This window comes from Panthera pardus, unplaced genomic scaffold (genome assembly GCF_024362965.1).
Source record: "Panthera pardus isolate Hobbes unplaced genomic scaffold, ASM2436296v1 HiC_scaffold_10, whole genome shotgun sequence".
Classification (NCBI taxonomy): Eukaryota; Metazoa; Chordata; class Mammalia; order Carnivora; family Felidae; genus Panthera; species Panthera pardus.
The window spans coordinates 32560395-32585175 of NW_026526655.1; the positions used below are offsets into that span (position 1 = coordinate 32560395).

The 24781-nt window shown below is 39.5% G+C and overlaps 1 protein-coding gene, 1 long non-coding RNA gene and 1 other non-coding gene across 3 annotated transcripts in view; 2 read left to right on the plus strand and 1 right to left on the minus strand.

Moving 5' to 3' along the window:
• Positions 1 to 13957, minus strand: part of CYP20A1 (cytochrome P450 family 20 subfamily A member 1) — a 79874-nt gene extending 65917 nt beyond the window's left edge. The window contains exons 1-4 of the mRNA XM_019446315.2: positions 13775 to 13957; positions 6196 to 6245; positions 5229 to 5395; positions 2562 to 2704 (exon numbers count right to left, since the gene is read on the minus strand). Of these exons, the coding sequence (XP_019301860.1) occupies positions 2562 to 2704; positions 5229 to 5395; positions 6196 to 6245; positions 13775 to 13846 (432 nt within the window). The 5' untranslated portion in view covers positions 13847 to 13957. The remainder of the gene's footprint in view (positions 1 to 2561; positions 2705 to 5228; positions 5396 to 6195; positions 6246 to 13774) is intronic.
• A 26-nt stretch (positions 13958 to 13983) lies between these two features.
• LOC128778036 (uncharacterized) lies at positions 13984 to 15630 on the plus strand. Its single transcript, XR_008423358.1, has 2 exons — positions 13984 to 14518; positions 15359 to 15630. It is a non-coding gene; the product is annotated as an uncharacterized LOC128778036 (long non-coding RNA).
• Positions 15631 to 22968: 7338 nt separating this feature from the next.
• On the plus strand, positions 22969 to 23073 carry LOC128772656 (U6 spliceosomal RNA). Its single transcript, XR_008416813.1, has one exon. It is a non-coding gene; the product is annotated as a U6 spliceosomal RNA (small nuclear RNA).
• The last annotated feature ends 1708 nt before the right edge of the window (positions 23074 to 24781 follow it).

Consider the following 24781-nt stretch of genomic DNA (forward strand, 5'->3'; position numbering starts at 1 on the left):
GCCACCCAGGCGCCCCACTTAAAAATAAAATCTTAAAAACAATTCAGAATCTAAAACTATCAATATAGTATGATGCTGATTAAAATTCTAATGTGTACAGAAAAAATAAAATGATAGAAAGCATTTTAAAATGTTGAACATGGTTATCAATGAGTAATGGATAGCATTAAAAATGTTTATTTTTTTCCTTAGGATTTCCTAAATTTTTCCATATTTTATAAAATGAATCAGAAAAAAGTAAACATAATTTTAGTTATTTTGGGGGAAATTCTAATGGCATGGAAAAACGTTTGTGATACATTTTAAGGTGAAAAGTATATAAAATTATACATACAGTATGATCTCAACCACACATACATCTATAGTGATATTATGAATGATTTATTTAAAGTTAATAATGCTTTCTGGGGCACCTGGGTGGCTCAGTCGGCTAAATGTCCAACTCTTGACTTCATCTCAGCTCATGATCTCACTAATTTGTGAGTTTGAGCCCCACATCGGGCTCTGAGCTGATGGCACAGAGCCTGCTTGGGATCCTCTCTCTCTCTCTCTGCCGCTCCCCCACTTTCTCAAAATAAACATTATAAAAAAAATAATAATAAAGTTAATGTTTTCCGGGGTGGCTGGGTGGCTCAGTTGGTTGAGCATCCGACTTCAGCTCAGGCCATGATCTCATAGTCCGTGAGTTCCAGCCCCGGGTCAGACTCTGTGCTGACAGCTCAGAGCCTGGAGCCTTCTTTGGATTATGTGTCTCCCCCTCTCTCTGCCCCTCCCCGACTTGTGCTCTGTCTCTGTCTCTCTCTCAAAAATAAACATTAAAAAAAATAAAAAATAAAATGTTTTCTACAGCAACCATACGTTAATTTTATAAATTCCATTATTAAAATTTTTTTTAATGTTTATTTATTTTTGAGAGAGACAGAATATGAGTGGGGGAGGGGCAAAGAGAGAGGGAGACAGAATCTGAGGCAGGCTCCAGGCTCTAATCTGTCAGCACAGAGCCCCATGCGGGGCTTGAACTCACAAACTGTGAGATCATGACCTGAGCCGAAGTCGGTCGCTCAACCAACTAAACCACCCAGGTGCCCCAATTCCATTGTTTTTAAAGAGCACAAATGGATGGATTAGTTTTGTACAGAAGAAAGGGTTCTTTAAGATTTAAAATGACAAGAAAGAACAAGATTGAGATGGATAGAGTTTGTTTGTGGGGAAATAGGATATTGAGGGAATTTACAGGTAAGGGACACTATGGTCTCAGCAAACCAGGAGGCAAAGACACCTACAGCAAGCAAAGGGATTTGTTAGCAATAGTAGAATAAGGGTGAAGGTTTGGAACAGTGCTATTGGGACACAGAGAACTGTCAGCACATAGGGCTCAGCTAAGGATCTTTAGGGACAAAAAGTAAATAGTATGGATTACTGTTGTTCTCAAACTTTGTAAATAAGTCATTTGTGGAACATCTTAAAAATGTCAGATCCCTAGGGGTGCCTGGGTGGCTCAGCTGGTTGTGTCCAACTTTGGCTCAGGTCACAATCTCACAGTTTGAGGGTTTGAGCCTCCATCCGGCTCTGTGCTAACAACTCAGAGCCTAGAGCCTGCTTCAGATTCTGTGTCTTCCTCTCTCTCTGCTCCTTCTCCACTCACACTCTCTCTCAAAAAATAAATAAACATTAAAAAAATTAAGGAGCGCCTGGGTGGCTCAGTTGGTTAAGCATCGGACGTTGGCTCAGGTATGATCTTGCAGTTTGTGAGTTTGAGTGAGCCCTGTGTTAGGTTCTGTGCTGACAGCTCAGAGCCTGGAGCCTGCTTCAGATTCTGTGTTTCCACTTCTATCTTCCTCTCCCCCACTCATGCGTGCTCTCTTTCTATCTCAAAAATAAATAAACATTAAAAAAAATTAAAAAAAAAAAAACTGTTGGGGCTGCTGGGTGGCTCAGTCAGTTAAGCGTTTGATTGTGGCTCAGGTAGTGTTCTCACTGCTCATGAGTCTGAGCCCCACATTGGGCTCTGTGCTGACAGCTCGGAGCCTGGAGCCTGCTTCAGATTGTGTCTCCATCTTTCTGCCCCTCACCTGCCCATGCTCTCTCTCTGTCTCTCTCAAATATAAAATAAAACATCTAAAAAAATGCTTTAATAAGTAAATAAAATAAAAATAAATTTAAAAAATTGTTTAAAAAAAATGCCAGATCCCTCTGCAGTATGATTTAGTTTTGTCTATGCAGAGGCCCAGTAAATCTGCAGTTTTAACAAGAGAATGTGTTTTAAGTGAGCTTAGATCAGGTTTTGGGACTAGTTTAGAGTCTGGCCTGAACACAAAGGACAAATCTATTGACACAGAAAATTTGTTCAGGTTCTCTCCATTCCCATTATTCCAGCTTACACAGAAGAGTACAGGTGTGAAGATTATTTATTGTTGTTTGTTTTGTTTTAGAATTTCAGGAGAATAAAAATCAGCTTAGAAAGACAAGAAAAAAAGTAGCAAAGACAAGACACACTAATAGTCAAAAATATACTATCATCTGTATTAAAGAATTCTGGGCCACACTTCTCATCACCTTACCTTTAGCAGGAGAGCAAAATTACTCTGCAGAGAATTAGTCACACCGCTTTCATATAATTTTTTCCTCATGTGGTTTTCATTCACATTCCCACCATCAGATTGATACCTTAATAATGACTTAAGCATGGTTTCAAAAGGGTCCGCTGAAACAGACAAATTAAGCATTTCTGAGTCCAAGTGGGCAACAGAACTGAAAACAAAGAAAACAACTATAAAAACCTAGCACAAAACAAAGAGATCAAGGAGGTAGGGGACTGTAGCTAACAGCATGCCAACTTTTTTCCCAACTCCCTTCATTATCTTTCCTAAATATGAACAGTTCAAGAGGCAATAAAAACTGTTAAGAATACAATATCCTGACTGGCAATTACACTATAAATAATTAATACTTAACATAAATATTCTACCTACATGACAACAATATCTTTGATTTTTAAAAAAGCTCATTCCACTGGTTTTAAAGCAAAATTGTTATTGGTGTGTAAAGGTTAAGTATTACAGTTAAAATTATTTGGCTGAGTGCAGAAATTTCTTTTTTCTCTTTCATCCATTTTTTAAGTGTTTCTTTAATGACTATATTGTTTCATACAAAAAAAATACATTGTCATTGTAAACAATTAAAACAACAGTAAAATGCAAAAGAAAATTCATCTAAATTTCACCAGAGAGATAATGTTAAACATTTTTGAGACTGCATTTTTTTTTTTTTTTTGACAGAGAGAGAGGAGGGGCAGAGGGAGAGAGAATCCCAAGCAGGCTCTACGCTCAGCTCAGAGCCCCAAACAGGGTTCAATCTCATGACTGTGCTATCATGACCTGAGCCGAAGTCAAGAGTCGCTGCTCAACCAACTGAGCCACGCAGCTGCCCCAATAAGACTGCTTTTGTTTTGTTTTGTTTTTATAGCTGTTAACATTACTTAACAGAAGGAAACAGAAAAATGTCAGATTTTACAAATACAAACACTTCTTTCAGAGCACTTCTCCCAGTTCATTAGTATGATCACTTCAATGTTTACATGGTTCTCCTACTCCCCAATACACCATAAGCTCCACAGGAGCAGAGACCACGTCTGGTTTTACTCATCTCTGCATTTCCTGACAGAGCCATCCTTCCATGTTATGGAAAGCTTAGTGATTAAGAACACAAACTCAGGCCAGACTGCTTACCTTCAAGTCCCATTTCTATCACTAATAAGTTGTGTGATCTTGGGCCAATGACCTAACCTCTTTGCACCTCAGTTTTCTCTAATGTCTACTTCATAAGGTTGTTCTAAGGATTAAATGAGTTAATATCTGTAAATGGCTTATAATAGTATTGGCATATAGTAGGCCATATAGATATTTGGTAAACAAAATAAATCTACATCAGCATATTAAGGCCTGATTATATTTTTTCATTCAGCCACTAACATTTAACTTTGCTTCAAATTTTTATTGTAAATAATATTAATATGTCTTTTCTCATTATATGAATATCAACTTATGATAAATTATTTATGATATTATTGCTAAATCAAAGATCCTGCCAACCCTCTCTCCCAAGTTTATAAAATATTTACATTCCATGTTTGCCTATTCCCTTAGCAACAATGCATTTTGCCAATATTTTTCATATCTTCCAAGTAAGATAGGTAAAACTTGTATTTGCATCCCACTAATTATTAGACAGGTTGAAATCTTCATTTATTTATTGGCCATTTTTATTTCCTCTTTTCTTAATTACCTTGTTTTTGCCCATTTTTCTATATCTCCATTTTATTTTTATTTTCTTACTAGTTTTTACTTATATATATGGATGGTAAATAGTTTCCCCATCTCTTTTAAACTTTTTCAGGGTGCCTTTTTATTTTACAGAAATATAGTAATCAACTACACATCATGGGTAGTAATCTGTGCTTTTTATTGTACTGAAGTTTCTCATTTTTATATAGATTTACATAAAAATTTAAGATAGTTTACCTATCTTGTGCTTGATGGCTCCTAGATCTCATGGTAAGAAAAGGTTTATCAACACCTATCCTCAATTTGATATTTAACCACGTTTTCTTCTAATACTTTTTAGGACTTTAAATTTTAATCATTTGGAATTTATTTTGCTATAAAGAGCAAGGCAGGGATGTAGATTTATTTTTTCCAAATAGCTAACCAGTTTTCCAAAACCGTTTATCACCTTTCCCCTTTATCATAAAATGCTCTCTTATCATGTATACTTGGTTTGTCTACCAGACTACCTACTCCATCAATCTGTCTAGTCTTATCATAATACAAGATTCTTTAAATTAATCTAGATTTATAGCACATTGCTCTATCAGATGGTATAAGTATTCCCCTCATGAATATTCTTTTCTAGATGCTTTCTGACTGCTCAAGTACCTTTACTATTCCAGATGCACCCTGGATCTATTTTTTTCAAAAAAATCCTGTTGGAATTTATATTGGGATTCTACTGTATATATCTATAAACTGAGGAGAAAAATAATCATTTTACAACACTGTAACTTCAGTGAGGTACTAATTATACAGACCTTAGCATAATGTCTGGCATATAGTATAAAACATTCAACAAATGTTAGCTAGTCTTACCCATGAACAATGTGTGGCTCTTCATGTATAGATGTTTATTCGTAAAAGATAAGGATCAGATAATTAGAAAAAAAATAAACTTACATGTCTTATTGGGGTTGATATGCTGCTTCAGGACATCAACAGTGCCCAAACTAACCACAAGGCGCCTGCCAAACCAGAAAGAGACCACAGGCCCATATCCCTCATGCAAATTAACCAGGAACTCGTGCAAACTTCCACTCTTCACAATATCTGGAAGATTACCATCTCTGAGAAAAGAACAACATTTGAAAAAAATAACTTGGAAAAATAAGAAATTTAACTTGGAAGAATCAGAAAAACAATAACTGATACTGAATTAACTGTGTCAACAGATGAGAGCAGAGTTGAATGAAATGCAAATTATTGCAAAATCTAAAACTTAATTAAATTTGACTCCTTACTTTCTGTAGTTATATTTAGATATGGATTTTTCTGATATTTTGAGAATTTGTAACAATTCAAACCAAGAAAAAAGCTACACAAGGAACATCTGACTTACACAATGGAAAATAACCCCATTTTTGCAACATCTCATTTTGAAATAGCAATGAACATCATCATAGGCTGATTTAAATCATCAGATCAGTTCTGGCATTTTTTTCTAATTTCCTTCTATCTTAATTATTGTTTTTTATTTTCAATACTCTGGCTAGAGAAAGTGAAAGCAATTAAAGTTTTGGTTTTTTTTTTTCAGATTTTGTGTGTGTAACTTTTTATTTCTTATTTATTTTTTAAAGTAAACTCTACACCCGAAGTGAAGCTTGAACTCACAACCCTGAGATCAAGAGTTGGATGTTCTAATGAATAAGCCAGCCAGATACCTGAAAGCAATTAAAATTTTTGTTTATACAGCTCTCCTTTCTGTTCTTAACAAAGTTCAGGTTTAGGCCCAGAGATAAATTTAGAGTAAATAAAGGAATTAAATAAACTATGTAATTTACAAATATGGTTTAGTTTTGATACCAAAAATTAAATAAGAGTTAACTCTACTGAATTCCAAAAAATAATAACAATAATAACTACTCACTTTTCTTCAGTTGGAGTAATCCCTGGAATTCCTGCAGCTTGTCTAGAAGCCTTAAGGAGAAATTTTAAAATAGTTTAGTATAATGACTTAATGTATAACATATAACTTAATGTATAATCACATAACCCATAAGTCAGATGTTTTGCCAAGACATCTGCATGACTAAGTGATGGCTTTCCAATTTGGTTGAATATCAAGAATTCTTTCTGTATTAAAATACAAAAACTGGGTTCTTTGTATTTAAAAGAATAATCTTAATATGCTTCCTCTGTGTCAATTAAACTAACAAGTTTGAAAGTTTTAATATCCATTCTATATCAACTAATATATAACAAAGTACCTTTTTTGTTGTTGTTCTGAGTCTACGTATGGTCCCTTCTGGCTTGGCTTATAAAAAAAAATCAATGTCATGCTTACAAGAGTTTCATTCCTAAAACTGTTCTCTTTCTAGCCAAAGAATTTACCAAAATACAATATGATATTCATCTTTTGCTTTAATGTAGTCAGTTTTTAAATTGTTTTAGAGAAAGCATGCACAAGTAGGGGAGAGGGGCAGAGGGAGAGAGAGAATCTTAAGCAGGTTCCATGCTCAGTGTAGAGCCTGACTTGGGGCTCAATCTCATGACTGCGAGATCATGACCTGAGCTGAAATTAAGAATTAGATGCTTAACTGACTGAGCCATTCAGACGGCCCAAATATAGTCATCATTGTCAGGGTCATACAGTCACTGAGGTGTGTGGCATACAAATAATAAAATAATTCATAGCAAATTGCTCAAGTAACAACCTCTAAAATGAACTGGGGAAAAGTATGTAAAATTTTAATATTTACAATTTTATACTGGGGTTACAGCTGCTATGTTTTGGGATCAATGTTATTTTTTTCTTAGTTTTTATCTTATGACAAGCATATTATTCTTTAATATGACTTTTTATAATTTTCTTTTGATGTGTATTCACTCTTGAGAGAGACAGAGTGTGTGTGGGGAGGGGCAGACAGAGAGAGAGACACAGAATCCAAAGCAGGCTCCAGGCTCCGAGCTGTCAGCACAGAGCCCGACGCGGGGCTCGAAGTCACAAACCATGAGATCATAACCTGAGCCGAAGTCAGATGCTTAACCGACTGAGCCACCTAGGCTCCCCAGCTTTTTATCATTTTTAAATAAACTAAATATTTATAGAAAAAATAACATGAAATATTTACTCCAGGATCAATTCTGAATTTTGTCAACAATTTTGATTAATATTAGTCAGCATTTATCTATCTAGCATTCTGCCCCCTTTCTTTTTCCTAATTAACATTACATAAGTAAATGAATAAATATTTCTTTACTTGAGCATTTATTGTTTTATATCTTAATTAAAAGAAGAGGTTTCCTTTTTTATTTTTAATTCTAATATAGTTAACATACAGTGTTATATTAGTTTCATGTGTACAACATAGTGATTCAACATACTTGAACATTTAAAGGCTAAACTATGTTCATCATGTAGTAGAAATTGCCTAGGGCACCTGGGTGGCTCAGTCAGTTAAGCATTCGTCTTCAGCTCAAGTCATGATCTTGCAGTTCCTGGGTGCAAGCCCCACATCAGGCTCTGAGCGGACAGCTCAGAGCCTGGAGCCTGCTTCAGATTCTGTATCTCCTTCTGTCTCTCTTCTCCTTCCCTGCTTGTGCACTCTCCCTGTCTCTCAAAAATAAATAAATAAACATTTTTAAAAACTAAAAAAACATTGAGGGCCACCTGAGTGGCTCAGTTGGTTAAGCGTCTGACTTTGGCTCAGGTCATGATCTCATAACTCATGAGTTCAAGCCCCGCATCGGGTTCTGTGCTGACAGCTCAGAGCCTGGAGCCTGCTTCGGATTCTGTGTCTCCCTCTCTCTCTGCCCCTCCCTCGCTCATGCTCTGTCTCTCTCTTCTTCAAAAATAAATAAACACTAAAAAAAATTTTTTTAATTGAATTTTAAAAAATTTTTAAAAAGGAAATTGCTTTATCATTTTCCTACTATACTGCTATAAAACATCTCGGCTATTTTTTTTTCTTTCTTTTGTTTTTTCATTAATATAAGTAGTGCTATAAAAATCTTTGTAAAACTTTACTTTTTTCCTCCTTTGGGGTATATATGCCAAAAGAGAAATACTAGATTGAACGGTACTAACTATAGAGTTTTTCAGTTTCTGCTAAATACTACAAGAATGCTATCTAGGTAATAGTATGCATAGTATGTGTCACTTGTATTTAGCTGATAACAATGAAATCTACAGTGTATAATTCTGTCCTACAGTCATCAATAATGGAAACTTTCAAGTTTAATATTTTAAATAGGGAGGAAATTAGAAAAAAGATAAACCCAGTGGTATAAAAAATCCTACTTTCAATTTCCTGGGATAAAATTATTAATCATAAAGCAAGCTTCTTGATTTCTCTTTAAACATGGTAGATCCATAACATTCATCAATTATCTGTTCCTTCTGAAATCCCACTAAATGAAAGTGAATAAGGAAGGAGAAAACAAAAATAAAGAGAAAGGGAGAGGAAATAACAGAATGAACAATTCAACAAATTTCTGAAAGTGTTAAGCTGTTGGAGAAGTGATTAATTGACATAGTTGAGAGGCCTCCTCTAGGAGTCTGCAGAGGAAGAAGGAGGATTCCTAAAAAAGCAATCAGATTTGCACTCAGTAACCAGAAAGCCTGGATAAGACATAAGGTAAGACACAGACTTAACCAATTCTTAAAAAGTTGGCATACAGATTCTTTATTCCTCTGATTACCATCCTTCTGGAAGTAAACCTCAAGATTCCAAATTCAGGAAAAACAGGCTGGCGGAGTGGTTGCACCTATAATTCTAAGGGAAAATATTCTATAATCTAATATGAAGCCAAACTATTATTCAAGTGTAAAGCTAGAACAGAACCTTTCAAATAAGCTAGGTTTCATAAAATGTATTTTCCATGCACACTTTCTTAGGAAGCTACTGTAAAATGATGCACTGCAGCATATATAGCAAGTGAAACAAGAAAGGATTGTGAGGCATGCAGGAAATAGGGTACATAACACAGGTGAAGAGAATACCCACAGTGATAGTAAAAGAACAAGAGCTAAACTGAAGGAGACTATAACCAGTACCAGCTGGGGAAGGAAGATGGATGGCTCCAGAATGTGTATCTTCATGCTGAAGAAAATGCAACTGATGTCTTTGAATATTTGGACACCTTCACAGAGTAGTGTTATGACAGAAATGTTGAATATTTGGAAAAAACTACTGACACGCAGGGGTGAATAAACTCTAACGATGCGGAAATACTAAGTACAATCCCTCTCCACTAACCTAATCCTGGCTTCCACAACTCCATCAGCAAACAGGAAGAGGTAGCATTAGAAGTCTGTGCATCCTCTGGATAAAATGGTTCCTATAGCAAATGCCACATTTCATCCGCAAAAATGAAGAGTGAACCTCAGAATGCCAGGTAAAATGCTCTCCCACTCTTTACTACATCCACATCTCCCAAATAGCTAAAATGATGAGAGGGATCCCAAAATTGGTATGCACCTGGACAAAACCCTGCAAAACTTCAATCTCCCCATTTCACTGCCTCACCACTACCATTGGCCTTGAGACTATCCAGAGTGTTATTATGATCTTTTTCCTTACTTATATTAGACACCACACAAAGGCCAGGACTACCAACCTTAGGTCTTCTCTCATCCCCAGACTCCTATACCTACAGAAGTTTATCCTCTTTCCCTGACCCATCTCTCCCCTATTCAAGCCTCCACCCTATCTTAGCAACTCATTCCCATGGTCATACATTAGATTTTTTTTTTTTAATTCTTAACGTTTATTTTTGATAGAGAGTGTGTGAATGGAGGAGAGGCAGAGAGAGAGAGGGAGACACAGAACCCGAAGCAGGCTCTAGGCTCTGAGCTGTCAGCACAGAGCCCAACGCAGGGCTCGAACTCACAAACCACGAGATCATGCCCTGAACCAAAGCTGGACGCTCAACCAACAGAGCCACCCAGGCGTCCCCATAAATTAGATTTTTACATGACCAAAAACTTCAACATCTCCAGAATTTTAACATTAAGCATCCGAATCTCCAAGCACCTCCTATCTTTCCTTCTCAACTATTTTTATTATCTTCACTCCAAAAACTATTTTTACCCCAAAAAGTACTTTTAACACACCCACTTACATATTCATTTTCTACTTTACTCAGCTTAGATTCCATGGTACGTCATTATAAACATTCCTTTGTCCTGTATCCTTTTGCCCTATATCCTGGTGTCCCAGCAAAACACCAATTCTAATTAAATCCAATATCTGACAAACTGTCCCTGAATCCACACAGCTGAAGAGAAACACAACCATGCTGACTAGTCTTATTTTAATTTCATGAACCTCCAGTGAACTGCCTGGAAATCACACACTTCCCTAGTCTATCATTCTGTAATCTTCTAGATGGCTCTGCTCCTTTTCTTTCTTTAAATCCCCTATCCCCACCTGATAATCTTGCTACTTTTCCATTGAAAAAATGAAAGCAATCAGGAAATAACTTCCACACCATGACTATCATCTGCCTACATGTATGCCGATATATTCCACCTTCCCTCCTATTAAATTGTCTATGCTCCAAATGAAACATACCCCTCTTCCCTCCACACCATCTCTGCTATCAAGCTAGCACCAGATTTCACCAAAATTATTTTAACAGCTTCCTAACTACCCTGCCTACTTCTACCCTTACCCTAGGTCCACAAGTTTATTCTTAACATATCCGTCAAAATGATTTGCTTAAGATTTAACTAATAATATTAAATTTTTAACTCCCTTAAATTTAAAATGTCACTCTTCTGTTGAAACCCTCCAGTGGCCTACTTCAGAATGAATGCCAAGTCCATAAACTGGCCTACAACAAAAACCTGCCTTTCCTCCCCATCATTCTGATTTTATCTTTCTTACTCCACTCCAGCCACACTAGTCTTCTGTTTTCCTGGAACACATTAGGATGTTTCCCCCTGAAGATGTGCATATGCTATTCTCTTTGTCTGGAATGCTTTCTCAGATACTTGAATGGCTTGCTCCCTCCCTCATCTCCTTCAGGTCTCTCTTCCAATTTCTCCTTACCTCTTGGTCATCCTATTTTATTAATATTTTTAATTTTAAATTCCAGTATAGTTAATATACCGTGTTAGTTTCAGGTGTACAATATAGTGATTTAATACTTTCACACAACATGTGGGGCTCACCGTGACAAGTGCACTCTTTAAACCCCATCACCTTGGGATGCCTGGGTGGCTCAGTCGGTTAAGCGGCTGACTTCGGCTCAGGTCATGATCTCGCAGTCCGTGAGTTCGAGCCCCGCGTCGGGCTCTGTGCTGACAGCTCAGAGCCTGGAACCTGTTTCGGATTCTGTGTCTGCCTCTCTCTGACCCTCCCCCATTCGTGCTCTGTCTCTCTCTGTCTCAAAAATAAATAAACATTAAAAAAAAAAAAAAAATTTTTTAAACCCCATCACCTATTTCATGCATCCTTCCACTACCTCTCCTCATAACCATCAGTTTGTTCTCTATAGTTAAGAGTCTGTTTCTTAGTTTGTCTCTTTTCCCCCCTTTGCTCATTTATTCTTTCTTAAATGCCAAAAATGAATGAAATCATAGGGTATTTGTCTTTCTCTGACTTATTTCACTTAGCATTATACTCTCTAGCTCTATCCATGTCACTACAAATGGCAAGATCTCATTCTTTTTTATGGCTGAATAATATTCCATTGTAAGTATACATCACATCTTCTTTATTCATCTATGGATGGACACTTGCACCACTTCCATAATTTGGCTGCTATAAATAATGCTCTATAGGGATGCATGTATCCCTTCGAATTAGAGTTTTTGCATTTTTTGTTACATACTCAGTAGTACAATTACTGGATTGTAGGATAGTTCTACTCAAGAAATAACAACTGTTAGCAAGGATGTAGAGAGAAAGAAATCCTCTTGCATTGTTGGTGGGAATGCAAATTGGTGCAGCCACTCTGGAATATTTTTCCTTAAAAAAACTGACCATCCTACCTTAAAATAACACTACCTGTTCCCAACTTTATTTTGCTCCATAATACTTAATACTAGTATTTTAGTGTTATTTGTTTATATTATCTGTTCCCCCTCACCAGAATATGAATTTTCTGCCTGGTTTGTTCACTGCTGTATAGCCAGTACATGGAACCATATTTGGCTGAAAGACTAAACAGTGCTCCTTCCTATAGACTAATCAAAGGGCAATCTCATTTAAAGATTATCAAAAATTCAAGATCTGGAGAGGCACCTGGGTGGCTCAGTTGTTGGAGGGTCCAACTTCGGCTCAGGTCACGATCTCATGGCTGGTGGGTTCGAGCCCTGCAACCAGCTCTGTGCTGACAGTTCAGAGCCTGGAGCCTGCTTCGGATTCTGTCTCCCTCTCTTCTCTCTCTCTCTCTCTCTCTCTCTCTCTCTCTCTCTCTCTCTCTCTCTCTCTCTCTCTGCCCTTCCCCCTCTCTGCCCTTCCCGTTGTGCTGTCTCTCCCTCTCAAAAATAAACACACATTTAAAAAATTAAAAAAAAAAAACAAAAAAACCTCAGGATCTGGAGTCATTAAACCTTTAGTTTCTAGATAAATAGGATACAGGACATTACAGGTTGTGTAGCTGCAATATTCCAATCTAATCCATTTACCATCTCTGAACATTTAAGGTGTTCCCTCATTATTATCAGTGAGGTTTTGGGGAGCTCAGCTACTTAACTTTTTCCACGAAAACACCACCGTGTTTTGTAAACAGGTTAAGAGATGATTGCTCATCTACTAGCTCCTTTCCCTCTCAGAATCACCCTCTGAGGCTGATAAAGGCAAGCAGGTAAGTCTAGTAGAACAAGATTCAGAGCTAACGCAAAGTCGCTACTTCAAGCTCAGGAACTAACCCACCACAACGCTCATTCCACAGCTCCTCCATTTGTTTCCGAGGCCCTGCGAAGAGCAAGACCGATCTGGGCCGTGAGGACTTTGGATTTCGTTAACAGACCGAAAGACTGATCGAAAGGCAGGGCACGAAGGAGGAAAAAAAAAAAAAATCCAGGAGAATCCTCAGAAAAGGACAAAGGAGTGGAGCACTCTCGCACCCTCAAGTTTCCTCCCAGACACCCTGGAAAATGGAATTTGGGTTTGGCAGGATTACTGCCCAAAAGTCACCCCAAAGTACTGCTCACGCAGCCTATGACAGAGGCGTGGCAAGTGCCGGGAGCACGTAGGCAGAACCCAGAAGAACGGCCCTAAGCCCTCAGGCGGCAACGCGTCCTTGGCCGTGCGCGCCAGAGGGGTCCTCCAGCCGCCCGCTCCGCTCTTCTCCCAGCGCAGCCCGCGCGCACCCCGCGAGGCGTCACATGCCCGAGAGCTGCAGCTGCGCGATGCGGGAACGGGAACACAAGCGAGAGCGGGAGCCCTCCTCTCAGGCCCGCTCCCTGCGGCCCACTGCGCGCAGAGCGACGCGGATGCGGCAACGGAGGCTGGGGCGGCTGTCAGAGACCCCGAGGCCGAGACGGCGATTACCGGATAGAGGTAGAGCACCGCTGCCACCAACGCCAACAGGAAGGTAACGGCGAAGATCGCAAAGTCCAACATGGCTCTTCCGCCAACGAGCCACGTCTCACACCCCGCGCTCCGGCAGCAGCGCCTCAGCCTGGCCAGCTCTGCGGAATGGGCGTGAGGGCAGAGGCGCCCGGTGGACCTTGCGAGCCAATGGGCCCACCGGGGGGCGGGGCCGGGGCCAGGCGAGGCTGGCGGGGAGAGCAATGGAGCGCCGAGGCCCGCGGCGGGGCCGGAGCCACACCCCAGGGCGGAGTTGGCGGCGGACAAGGCCTCGGGGCACGCCCACGATTTGGGGGTTCCTGTCGCAGGAGAAAGTGGAGTCTAGGCTTCTGAAACACGTTAGGAGTTACCATCGCTCTGCCCAGACCAACACTTGTCCCAATGGTTTTAGGATTAAAACTCATAAACCAAAGATTCTTACGGCGTAGCTTCCGGAGCAGCAGCAGCAGCACCGGGGAACTTGCTAGGAATTCTGTTTCTCTACCCCACCCTGGGAGCGAGAGGGATTCCGCAAGTCTGTGCTTTATTTAACAAAGCTGTTAAACACCGTGAGAACCACTGACCCAAGCTAACCTGGACAGGAGTGTCTAAGAGTCAAGCATCGTTAGATGTTCCTTGTTTCGAAAAATAATTTATTTGAAGTGCTAATACATGTGATTCCTTGACACTTTCTCGTGATTGAAGGCAGCGAACTGTTCAGTTATGGTAAGATTTCCTGACTCTGCTAGAGTTTCAGAAAATTGAATTTTCTAAGCTTCCATTTCCTTATATATAAAGCAATGGAAATAATACCACACAGAGTTGCCTGCTGGAATAAATGAGGTATTTTATGGAAAGTACTTAATACAGTTCCTGGCAAAATGCTCGTTAGTATTTAGCACTAGTTATTCTGAACATAAAAATATCCTAGGATCCCTCTTCTTTTTCACAGGACTCAGAAGGCTTTGTTTGTTTGTTTGTTTGTTTATTAATTTTGAGAGAGCGCTTGAGCAGGAGAGAGGCAGAGAAAGAGAGAGCGAGAAAATCCTAAGCAGGCTCCAGACTGTCAGCCTGGACCCAGTCCCAGAGTTCTGTCCCACGTACTGGGAGATTATGACCTGAGCTGAAATCAACAGTCCCACACCTTACCAACCAAGCCACCCAAGCCGTGATTTAGAAGTTTTGATATCTATAATGTAAGGCAAAGGCCATTACTTACTGGTGTTCCATTTAGTGAATGCACACTCAAAGTATGTATGGTTTTTATAGCTTTCATAGTATAAAGTGTGTCTCTCACACACACACAGACACACATACATTCACACACAAAGGCAGCAATTCAGTAAGTGGAATCATTTGAGATTGCATTTTAGAACATCTGTGATAAATGACTTCTCGAGTAAGCATGAAACATCTCATTGAAAATGCCAAGGCTTTTGGCATCTATAGCAAATATAAATGTTGCTATTTGATATTTTATTTCGCAGAAATTGTACTTTTTTTTAAAGAGAAAAGTATGTATGTATGTATTTATTTATTTTAATGTTTTATTTATTTTTGAAACAGAGACAGAGCTCGAGTGGGGGACAGGCAGAGAGACAGGGAGACACAGAGTCCGAAGTAGGCTCAGGCTCTGAGCTGTCAGCCCAGAGCTGACGCGAGGCTGGAACCCACCAACCTAAGCCGAAGTCGGAGGCTTTACCAACTGAGCCACCCAGGTGCCCCTACCTAAAAATATTTTATGAAACCATGTATATACTTTCACACATTTTGATGTTGACATCTAAAATTTTTATCTTGACTTAAAAGGATTAAATTTTTAGTGTATTATAAATATTCACATTTGAAATTATTGTATCTCTTTTAAATGTATGAAAAGGAATTTAAATACCATAGTGATGTGATGACTATCACCGAGCATTTATTTTTATTTTTTATTTATTTTTAAATTTACATCCAAGTTAGTTAGCATGTAGTGCAATAATGATTTCTGGAATAGATTCCAGTGATTCATCCCCTATGTATAGCACCCAGTGCTCATCCCACCAAGTCTCCTCCTTAATGCCCCTTCCCCATTTAGCCCATCCCCCCCAAACACAACCCTTCCAGCAACCCTCAGTTTGTTCTCTGTATGTAAGAGTCTCTTATGTTTTGTCCCCCTCCGTTTTTATATTAATTTTGCCTCCCTTCCCTTATGTTCATCTGTTTTGTATCTTAAAAAAATTTTTTTAATCTTTATTTATTTTTGAGAGAGAGCATATGAGCAGGGGAGGAGCAGAGAGAGAGGCAGACACAGAATCCGAAGCAGGCTCCAGGCTCCGAACTGTCAGCACAGAGTCTGATGCGGGGCTCGAGCCCACGAACGGTGAGATCATGACCTGAACCAAAGTCGGACACTGAACTGACTGAACCACCCAGGCTCCCCCATCTGTTTTGTATCTTAAAGTCCATATGTCTGAAGTCATATATTTGTCTTTCTCTAACTATTTTCGCTTAGCATAATACCCTCTAGTCCCATCCACGTAGTTGCAAATGGCAAGATTTCATTATTTTTGATTGCCGAGTAATACTCCATTGTATATATATACCACATCTTTATTTATCTGTTGATGGACATGTGGGATCTTTCCGTACTTTGGCTATTATATCAATAGCTCTGCTACAAACATTGGGGTGCATGTGCCCCTTTGAAACAGCACACCTATATTCCTTGGATAATACCTAGTAGTGCAATTGCTGGGTCATAGGGTAGTTCTATTTTTAACTTTTTTTTTTTTTCAATATATGAAGTTTATTGTCAAATTGGTTTCCATACAACACCCAGTGCTCATCCCAAAAGGTGCCCTCCTCAATACCCATCACCCACCCTCCCCTCCCTCCCACCCCCCATCAACCCTCAGTTTGTTCTCAGTTTTTAACAGTCTCTTATGTTTGGCTCTCTCCCACTCTAACCTCTTTTTTTTTTTTTCCTTCCCCTCCCCCATGGGCTTCTGTTAAGTTTCTCAGGATCCACATAAGAGTGAAACCATATGGTATCTGTCTTTCTCTGTATGGCTTATTTCACTTAGCATCACACTCTCCAGTTCCATCCACGTTGCTACAAAAGGCTATATTTCATTCTTTCTCATTGCCACGTAGTATTCCATTGTGTATATAAACCACAATTTCTTTACCCATTCATCAGTTGATGGACATTTAGGCTCTTTCCATAATTTGGCTATTGTTGAGAGTGCTGCTATAAACATTGGGGTACAAGTGCCCCTATGCATCAGTACTCCTGTATCCCTTGGGTAAATTCCTAGCAGTGCTATTGCTGGGTCATAGGGTGGGTGTATTTTTAATTTTCTGAGGAACCTCCACACTGCTTTCCAGAGTGGCTGCACCAGTTTGCATTCCCACCAACAGTGCAAGAGGGTTCCTGTTTCTCCACATCCTCTCCAGCATCTATAGTGTCCTGATTTGTTCATTTTGCCCACTCTGACTGGCGTGAGGTGATATCTGAGTGTGGTTTTGATTTGTATTTCCCTGATAAGGAGCGATGTTGAACATCTTTTCATGTGCCTGTTGGCCATCTGGATGTCTTCTTTAGAGAAGTGTCTATTCATGTTTTCTGCCCATTTCTTCACTGGGTTATTTGTTTTTCGGGTGTGGAGTTTGGTGAGCTCTTTATAGATTTTGGATACTAGCCCTTTGTCCGATATGTCATTTGCAAATATCTTTTCCCATTCTGTTGGTTGCCTTTTAGTTTTGTTGGTTGTTTCCTTTGCTGTGCAGAAGCTTTTTATCTTCATAAGGTCCCAGTAATTCACTTTTGCTTTTAATTCCCTTGCCTTTGGGGATGTGCCGAGTAAGAGATTGCTACGGCTGAGGTCAGAGAGGTCTTTTCCTGCTTTCTCCTCTAAGGTTTTGATGGTTTCCTGTCTCACATTCAGGTCCTTTATCCATTTTGAGTTTATTTTTGTGAATGGTGTGAGAAAGTGGTCTAGTTTCAACCTTCTGCATGTTGCTGTCCAGTTCTCCCAGCACCATTTGTTAAAGAGACTGTCTTTTTTCCATTGGATGTTCTTTCCTGCTTTGTCAAAGATGAGTTGGCCATACGTTTGTGGGTCTAGTTCTGGGGTTTCTATTCTATTCCATTGGTCTATGTGTCTGTTTTTGTGCCAATACCATGTTGTCTTGATGATGACAGCTTTGTAGTAGAGGCTAAAGTCTGGGATTGTGATGCCTCCTGCTTTGGTCTTCTTCTTCAAAATTACTTTGGCTATTCGGGGCCTTTTGTGGTTCCATATGAATTTTAGGATTGCTTGTTCTGGTTTCGAGAAGAATGCTGGTGCAATTTTGATTGGGATTGCATTGAATGTTGTAGATAGCTTTGGGTAGTATTGACATTTTGACAATATTTGTTCTTCCAATCCATGAGCAGGGAATGTCTTTCCATTTCTTTATATCTTCTTCAATTACCTTCATAAGCTTTCTATAGTTTTCAGCATACAGATCTTTTACATCTGTGGTTAGATTTATTCCTAGGTATTTTATGCTTCTTGGTGCAATTGTGAATGGGATCAGTTTCTTTATTTGTCTTTCTGTTGCTTCATTGTTAGTGTATAAGAATGCAACTGATTTCTGTACATTGATTTTGTATCCTGCAACTTTGCTGAATTCATGTATCAGTTCTAGCAGACTTTTGGTGGAGTCTGTCGGATTTTCCATGCATAATATCATGTCATCTGCAAAAAGTGAAAGCTTGACTTCATCTTTGCCAATTTTGATGCCTTTGATTTCCTTTTGTTGTCTGATTGCTGATGCTGGAACTTCCAGCACTATGTTAAACAACAGCGATGAGAGTGGGCATCCCTGTCGTGTTCCTGATCTCAGGGAAAAAGCTCTCAGTTTTTCCCCGTTGAGGATGATGTTAGCTGTGGGCTTTTCATAAATGGCTTTTATGATCTTTAAGTATGTTCCTTCTATCCCGACTTTCTCAAGGGTTTTTATTAAGAAAGGGTGCTGGATTTTGTCAAAGGCCTTTTCTGCATCGATTGACAGGATCATATGTTTCTTCTCTTTTTTTTTGTTAATGTGATGTATCACGTTGATTGATTTGCGAATGTTGAACCAGCCCTGCATCCCAGGAATGAATCCCACTTGATCATGGTGAATAATTCTTTTTATATGCTGTTGAATTCGATTTGCTAGTATCTTATTGAGAATTTTTGCATCCATATTCATCAGGGGTATTGGCCTGTAGTTCTCTTTTTTTACTGGGTCTCTGTCTGGTTTAGGAATCAAAGTAATGCTGGCTTCATAGAATGAGTCTGGAAGTTTTCCTTCCCTTTCTATTTCTTGGAATAGCTTGAGAAGGTTAGGTATTATCTCTGCTTTAAACGTCTGGTAGAACTCCCCTGGGAAGCCATCTGGTCCTGGACTCTTATTTGTTGGGAGATTTTTGATAACCGAATTCAATTTCTTCTCTGGTTATGGGTCTGTTCAAGCTTTCTATTTCCTCCTGATTGAATTTTGGAAGAGTGTGGGTGTTTAGGAATTTGTCCATTTCTTCCAGGTTGTCCAATTTGTTGGCATATAATTTTTCATAGTATTCCCTGATAATTGTTTGTATCTCTGAGGGATTGGTTGTAATAATTCCATTTTCATTCATGATTTTATCTATTTGGGTTCATCTCCCTTTTCTTTTTGAGAAGCCTGGCTAGAGGTTTGTCAATTTTGTTTATTTTTTCAGAAAACCAACTCTTGGTTTCGTTGATCTGCTCTACTGTTTTTTTAGACTCTATATTGTTTATTTCTGCTCTGATCTTTATTATTTCTCTTCTTCTGCTGGGTTTAGGCTGCCTTTGCTGTTCTGCTTCTATTTCCTTTAGGTGTGCTGTTAGATTTTGTATTTGGGATTTTCCTTGTTTCTTGAGATAGGCCTGGATTGCGATGTATTTTCCTCTCAGGACTGCCTTTGCTGCATCCCAAAGCGTCTGGATTGTTGTATTTTCATTTTCATTTGTTTCCATATATTTTTTAATTTCTTCTCTAATTGCCTGGTTGACCCACTCATTCTTTAGTAGGGTGTTCTTTAACCTCCATGCTTTTGGAGGTTTTCCAGACTTTTTCCTGTGGTTGATTTCAAGCTTCATAGCATTGTGGTCTGAAAGTATGCATGGTATAATTTCAATTCTTGTAAACTTATGAAGGGCTGTTTTGTGACCCAGTATGTGATCTATCTTAGAGAATGTTCCATGTGCACTCGAGAAGAAAGTATATTCTGTTGCTTTGGGATGCAGATTTCTAAATATATCTGTCAAGTCCATCTGATCCAATATATCATTCAGGGCCCTTGTTTCTTTATTGACCGTGTGTCTAGATGATCTATCCATTTCTGTAAGTGGAGTGTTAAAGTCCCCTGCAATAACATTCTTATCAACAAGGTTGCTTATGTTTATGAGTAATTGTTTTATATATTTGGGGGCTCCGGTATTCAGCGCATAGACATTTATAATTGTTAGCTCTTCCTGATGGATAGACCCTGTAATTATTATATAATGCCCTTCTTCATCTCTTGCTACAGGCTTTAATTTAAAGTCTAGTTTGTCTGATATAAGTATGGCTACTCCAGCTTTCTTTTGGCTTCCAGTAGCATGATAAATAGTTCTCCATCTCCTCACTCTCAATCTAAAGGTGTCCTCAGATCTAAAATGAGTCTCTTGTAGACAGCAAATAGATGGGTCTTGTTTTTTTATCCATTCTGATACCCTATGTCTTTTGGTTGGTGCATTTAATCTATTTACATTCAGTGTTATTATAGAAAGATATGGGTTTAGAGTCATTGTGATGTCTGTATGTTTTATGCTTGTAGTGATGTCTCTGATACTTTGTCTCACAGGATCCCCCTTAGGATCTCTTGTAGGGCTGGTTTAGTGGTGACAAATCCCTTCAGTTTTTGTTTGTTTGGGAAGACCTTTATCTCTCCTTCTATTCTAAATGACAGACTTGCTGGATAAAGGATTCTCGGCTGCATATTTTTTCTGTTTAGCACACTGAAGATATCGTGCCAAGCCTTTCTGGCCTGCCAAGTTTCAAAAGAGAGATCAGTCACGAGTCTTATAGGTCTCCCTTTATATGTGAGGGCACGTTTATCCCTTGCTGCTTTCAGAATTTTCTCTTTATCCTTGTATTTTGCCAGTTTCACTATGATATGTCGTGCAGAAGATCGATTCAAGTTACGTCTGAAGGGAGTTCTCTGTGCCTCTTGGATTTCAATGCCTTTTTCCTTCCCCGGTTCAGGGAAGTTCTCAGCTATTATTTCTTCAAGTACCCCTTCAGGACCTTTCCCTCTCTCTTCCTCCTCTGGGATACCAATTATGCGTATATTATTTCTTTTTAGTGCATCACTTAGTTCTCTAATTTTCCCCTCATACTCCTGGATTTTTTTATCTCTCTTTTTCTCAGCTTCCTCTTTTTCCATAACTTTATCTTCTAGTTCACCTATTCTCTCCTCTGCCTCTTCAATCCGAGCTGTTGTTGTTTCCATTTTGTTTTGCATTTCGTTTAAAGCGCTTTTCAGCTCCTCGTGACTGTTCCTTAGTCCCTTGATCTCTGTAGCAAGAGATTCTCTGCTGTCCTCTATACTGTTTTCAAGCCCAGCAATTAATTTTATGACTATTATTCTAAATTCACTTTCTGTTATATTATTTAAATCCTTTTTGATCAGTTCATTAGCTGTTGTTATTTCCTGGAGATTCTTCTGAGGGGAATTCTTCCGTTTGGTCATTTTGGATAGTCCCTGGAGTGGTGAGGACCTACAGGGCACTTCCCCTGTGCTGTGGTGTATAACTGGAGTTGGTGGGCGGGGCTGCAGTCTGACCTGATGTCTGCCCCCAGCCCACTGCTGGGGCCACAGTCAGACTGGCGTGTGCCCTCTCTTCCCCTCTCCTAGGGGCGGGATTCACTGTGGGGTGGCGTGGACCGTCTGGGCTACTTGCACACTGCCAGGCTTGTGGTGCTGGGAATCTGGCGTATTAGCTGGGGTGGGTAGGCAAGGTGCACGGGGGCAGGAGGGGCAGGCTTAGCTCGCTTCTCCTTAGGTGATCCACTTCAGGAGGGGCCCTGTGGCAGCGGAGGGAGTCAGATCCGCTGTCGGAGGTTTGGCTCCGCAGAAGCACAGAGTTGGGTTTTTGCGTGGAGGAGCGAGCAAGTTCCCTGGCAGGAACTCATTCCCTTTGGGATTTTGGGTGGGGGATGGGCGAGGGAGATGGCACTGGCGAGCGCCTTTGTTCCCCACCAAACTGAGGGCTCAGCAGCTCTCCCTCCCTTTGTCCTCCAGCCTTCCCGCTTTCCGAGCAGGGCTGTTAACTTATGACCTCCCAGACGCTAAGTCGCGCTTGCTCTCGGAACATACTCCGTCCGGCCCCTCCGCTTTTGCCAGCCAGACTCGGGGGCTCTGCTTGGCCCACGAGCCGCCCCTCCGCCCCGGCTCCCTCCCGCCAGTCCGTGGAGCGCGCACCGCCTCGCCACCCTTCCTACCCTCTTCCGTGGGCCTCTCGTCTGCGCTTGGCTCCAGAGACTCCGTTCTGCTAATCCTCTGGCGGTTTTCTGGGTTATTTAGGTAGGTGTAGGTGGAATCTCTCTATTTTTAACTTTTTGAGGAACCTCCATTCTGTTTCCCAGAGTGGCTGCAGCAGTTTGCATTCCCACCAGCAGTGCAAAACAGATCCTCTTTCTCCACATCCTCACCAGCCTCTGTTGTTGCCTGAGTTGTTAATTTTAGCCATTCTTACTGGTGTGAGGTGGTATCTCATTGTGGTTTTGATTTGTATTTCACTGATGATGAGTGATGTTGAGCATCTTTTCATCACATAAAAGTCTTTTAGAAATTTCTCTTGGGTCAGTTACATCACAAGAGATTGCCTTTTATCTGGAGGAACTCCCATATCCCCTCATTATCTCCAGGCTTATAGAGAGAGTTAAACTCCTCATGGCCCACAAAGAGAAATGCCTACTCAGTTCCTAGAGGAAATAACCTAACAGTGGCATTTCAACAAAAAGAGGCTAGTGGTGGAGCACCCCCAGCAGAATGGAGGAATTTATTACTGACATTTTTATAATTTCCAGCACATGGTGATAATAAAAAGAAGACATATAGTTGGTTTATTATTCTTTAAAATTCTCTACACACAGTGCTCACTTCAGCAGCACATATACTAAAATTGGAATGATAGAGAAGATTAGCATGGCCCTTAAGCAAGGATGACATGCAAATTCATGAAGTGTTGCATATTTTAAAAAATAATAAAAATAAAATTCTGTACACACAATGCACCCCCTTTTGTCTGAACCTGGAGCAGAACACTACATCAAACAAACAGTAAGGCCTTGTTAATTTGTGTCAGAGAGAACATAGGTGGATTCTAGGCATGTCTGTTTAAAAAGAATAAAATATAAAGGCTAGGAAGGGCAAGTATACTTATATGGTTTCATTCATTCAGGCTTTGAGATTTTAGTGTTACATTGAGCACCTGATATTGGATCTGAATGTGCTTGTTTGGTTAACTGAAGCCTGGATTGAATACTGGCCAACAGTCATTCAAGTTGAGATGCCAGATATTTCCTGGCAGGGAGTCAGCAAACTAAGGAATTGGGGCCCCATCTGTTTTTGTAAATAAAGTTTTATGGGAAGACAGCTATGCTCATTTATTTATGTATTGTCTATGGCTGCTTTCATGCCACAATGGCAGAACTGAATAGTTGTGATAGAGACCACATGGCTCTCAAAGCCTAAAATATTATCTGGTCCTTTAACAGAAAAAGCTTGTGGGTCCCTGCTGTAGGGGAAAGAAATCTACAGATTTAGGGAGATGGGAATGTTGGTATGGATTTTGTTGACATGTCAAAATACTTTAGAACTCACAAAGGAAGTTAACAAACTGTTACATAAGTGATATTCTATCTTTCTGCCCTAAAATTATACCTTCATAATGTCAAATTTAAAATATGTGTAAACTATGGTTTTTATGATTGAAAGTCAATAAACTAACAAAGATAGGTGAACTTAGTTATTGCACATGCCTAGGTATTCTAGAATGGTCTAGTGTGTTTGGATACAAAATAAAATATAGACACATAATTCAGAAATTATTTGTTTTATAAAGTTAATTTTTCATTTCAGCAGTATCTCTGTTTTTATAATCAAGATTTCACATCTTTTGTTCCTGGCAGTGTTTTCCTGGCAGTAATGCCAAATTAGCTTATCTTGGGTCATAGTATTTCTTGGATAGATTTTTTTAAATATAATCTTTTCAGGGGCACCTGGGTGGCTCAGTCGGTTAAGCGTCCGACTTCAGTTCAGGTCATGATCTCACAGTTCGTGGGTTCAGGCCCACGTCAGGCTCTGTGCCGACAGCTCAGAGCCTGGAGCCTGCTTCGGATTCTGTGTCTCCCTCTTTCTCTGCCCCTCCCCTGCTCGCACTCTCTCTCTCTCTCTCAAAAAATAAAAATTAAAAAAAATTTTTTTTCAAGTTTATTGAGGCATAATACATACAAAGGATAATTTTTAAATTCTTTTCAATTGGAGAAATTTTCTTTGTTCAGAGAGTAGGGAATAATTTGGCTCAGGTAGCAAAAAAGAAAAGAATGCATAACTGCTGTGTACTATTTTCCACATTCATTAGTGTATCAGGCTGAATAATGGCACCCAAATATGTCCACATCCTAATCTCTGGAATTTGTAAATGTTATTTTACATGGTAAAATACACTTTGCAGAGGTGATTAAACTAAAACTCTTGAAATGGAAAGATCAAGTTGGATTATTCATGTGGGCTCAACATAATCACAATAGTCCTAATAGGAAGGACACAAGAAAAGTCAGAAACAAACTGAACTGAATCACTGAAACTGATTTCTAACTTCTGACCTCCAGAATTGTAAAAGTGAATTTATGTTGTTTTAAACCACTAAATTTGTGCCAATTTGTTATAGCACCAACAGGAAT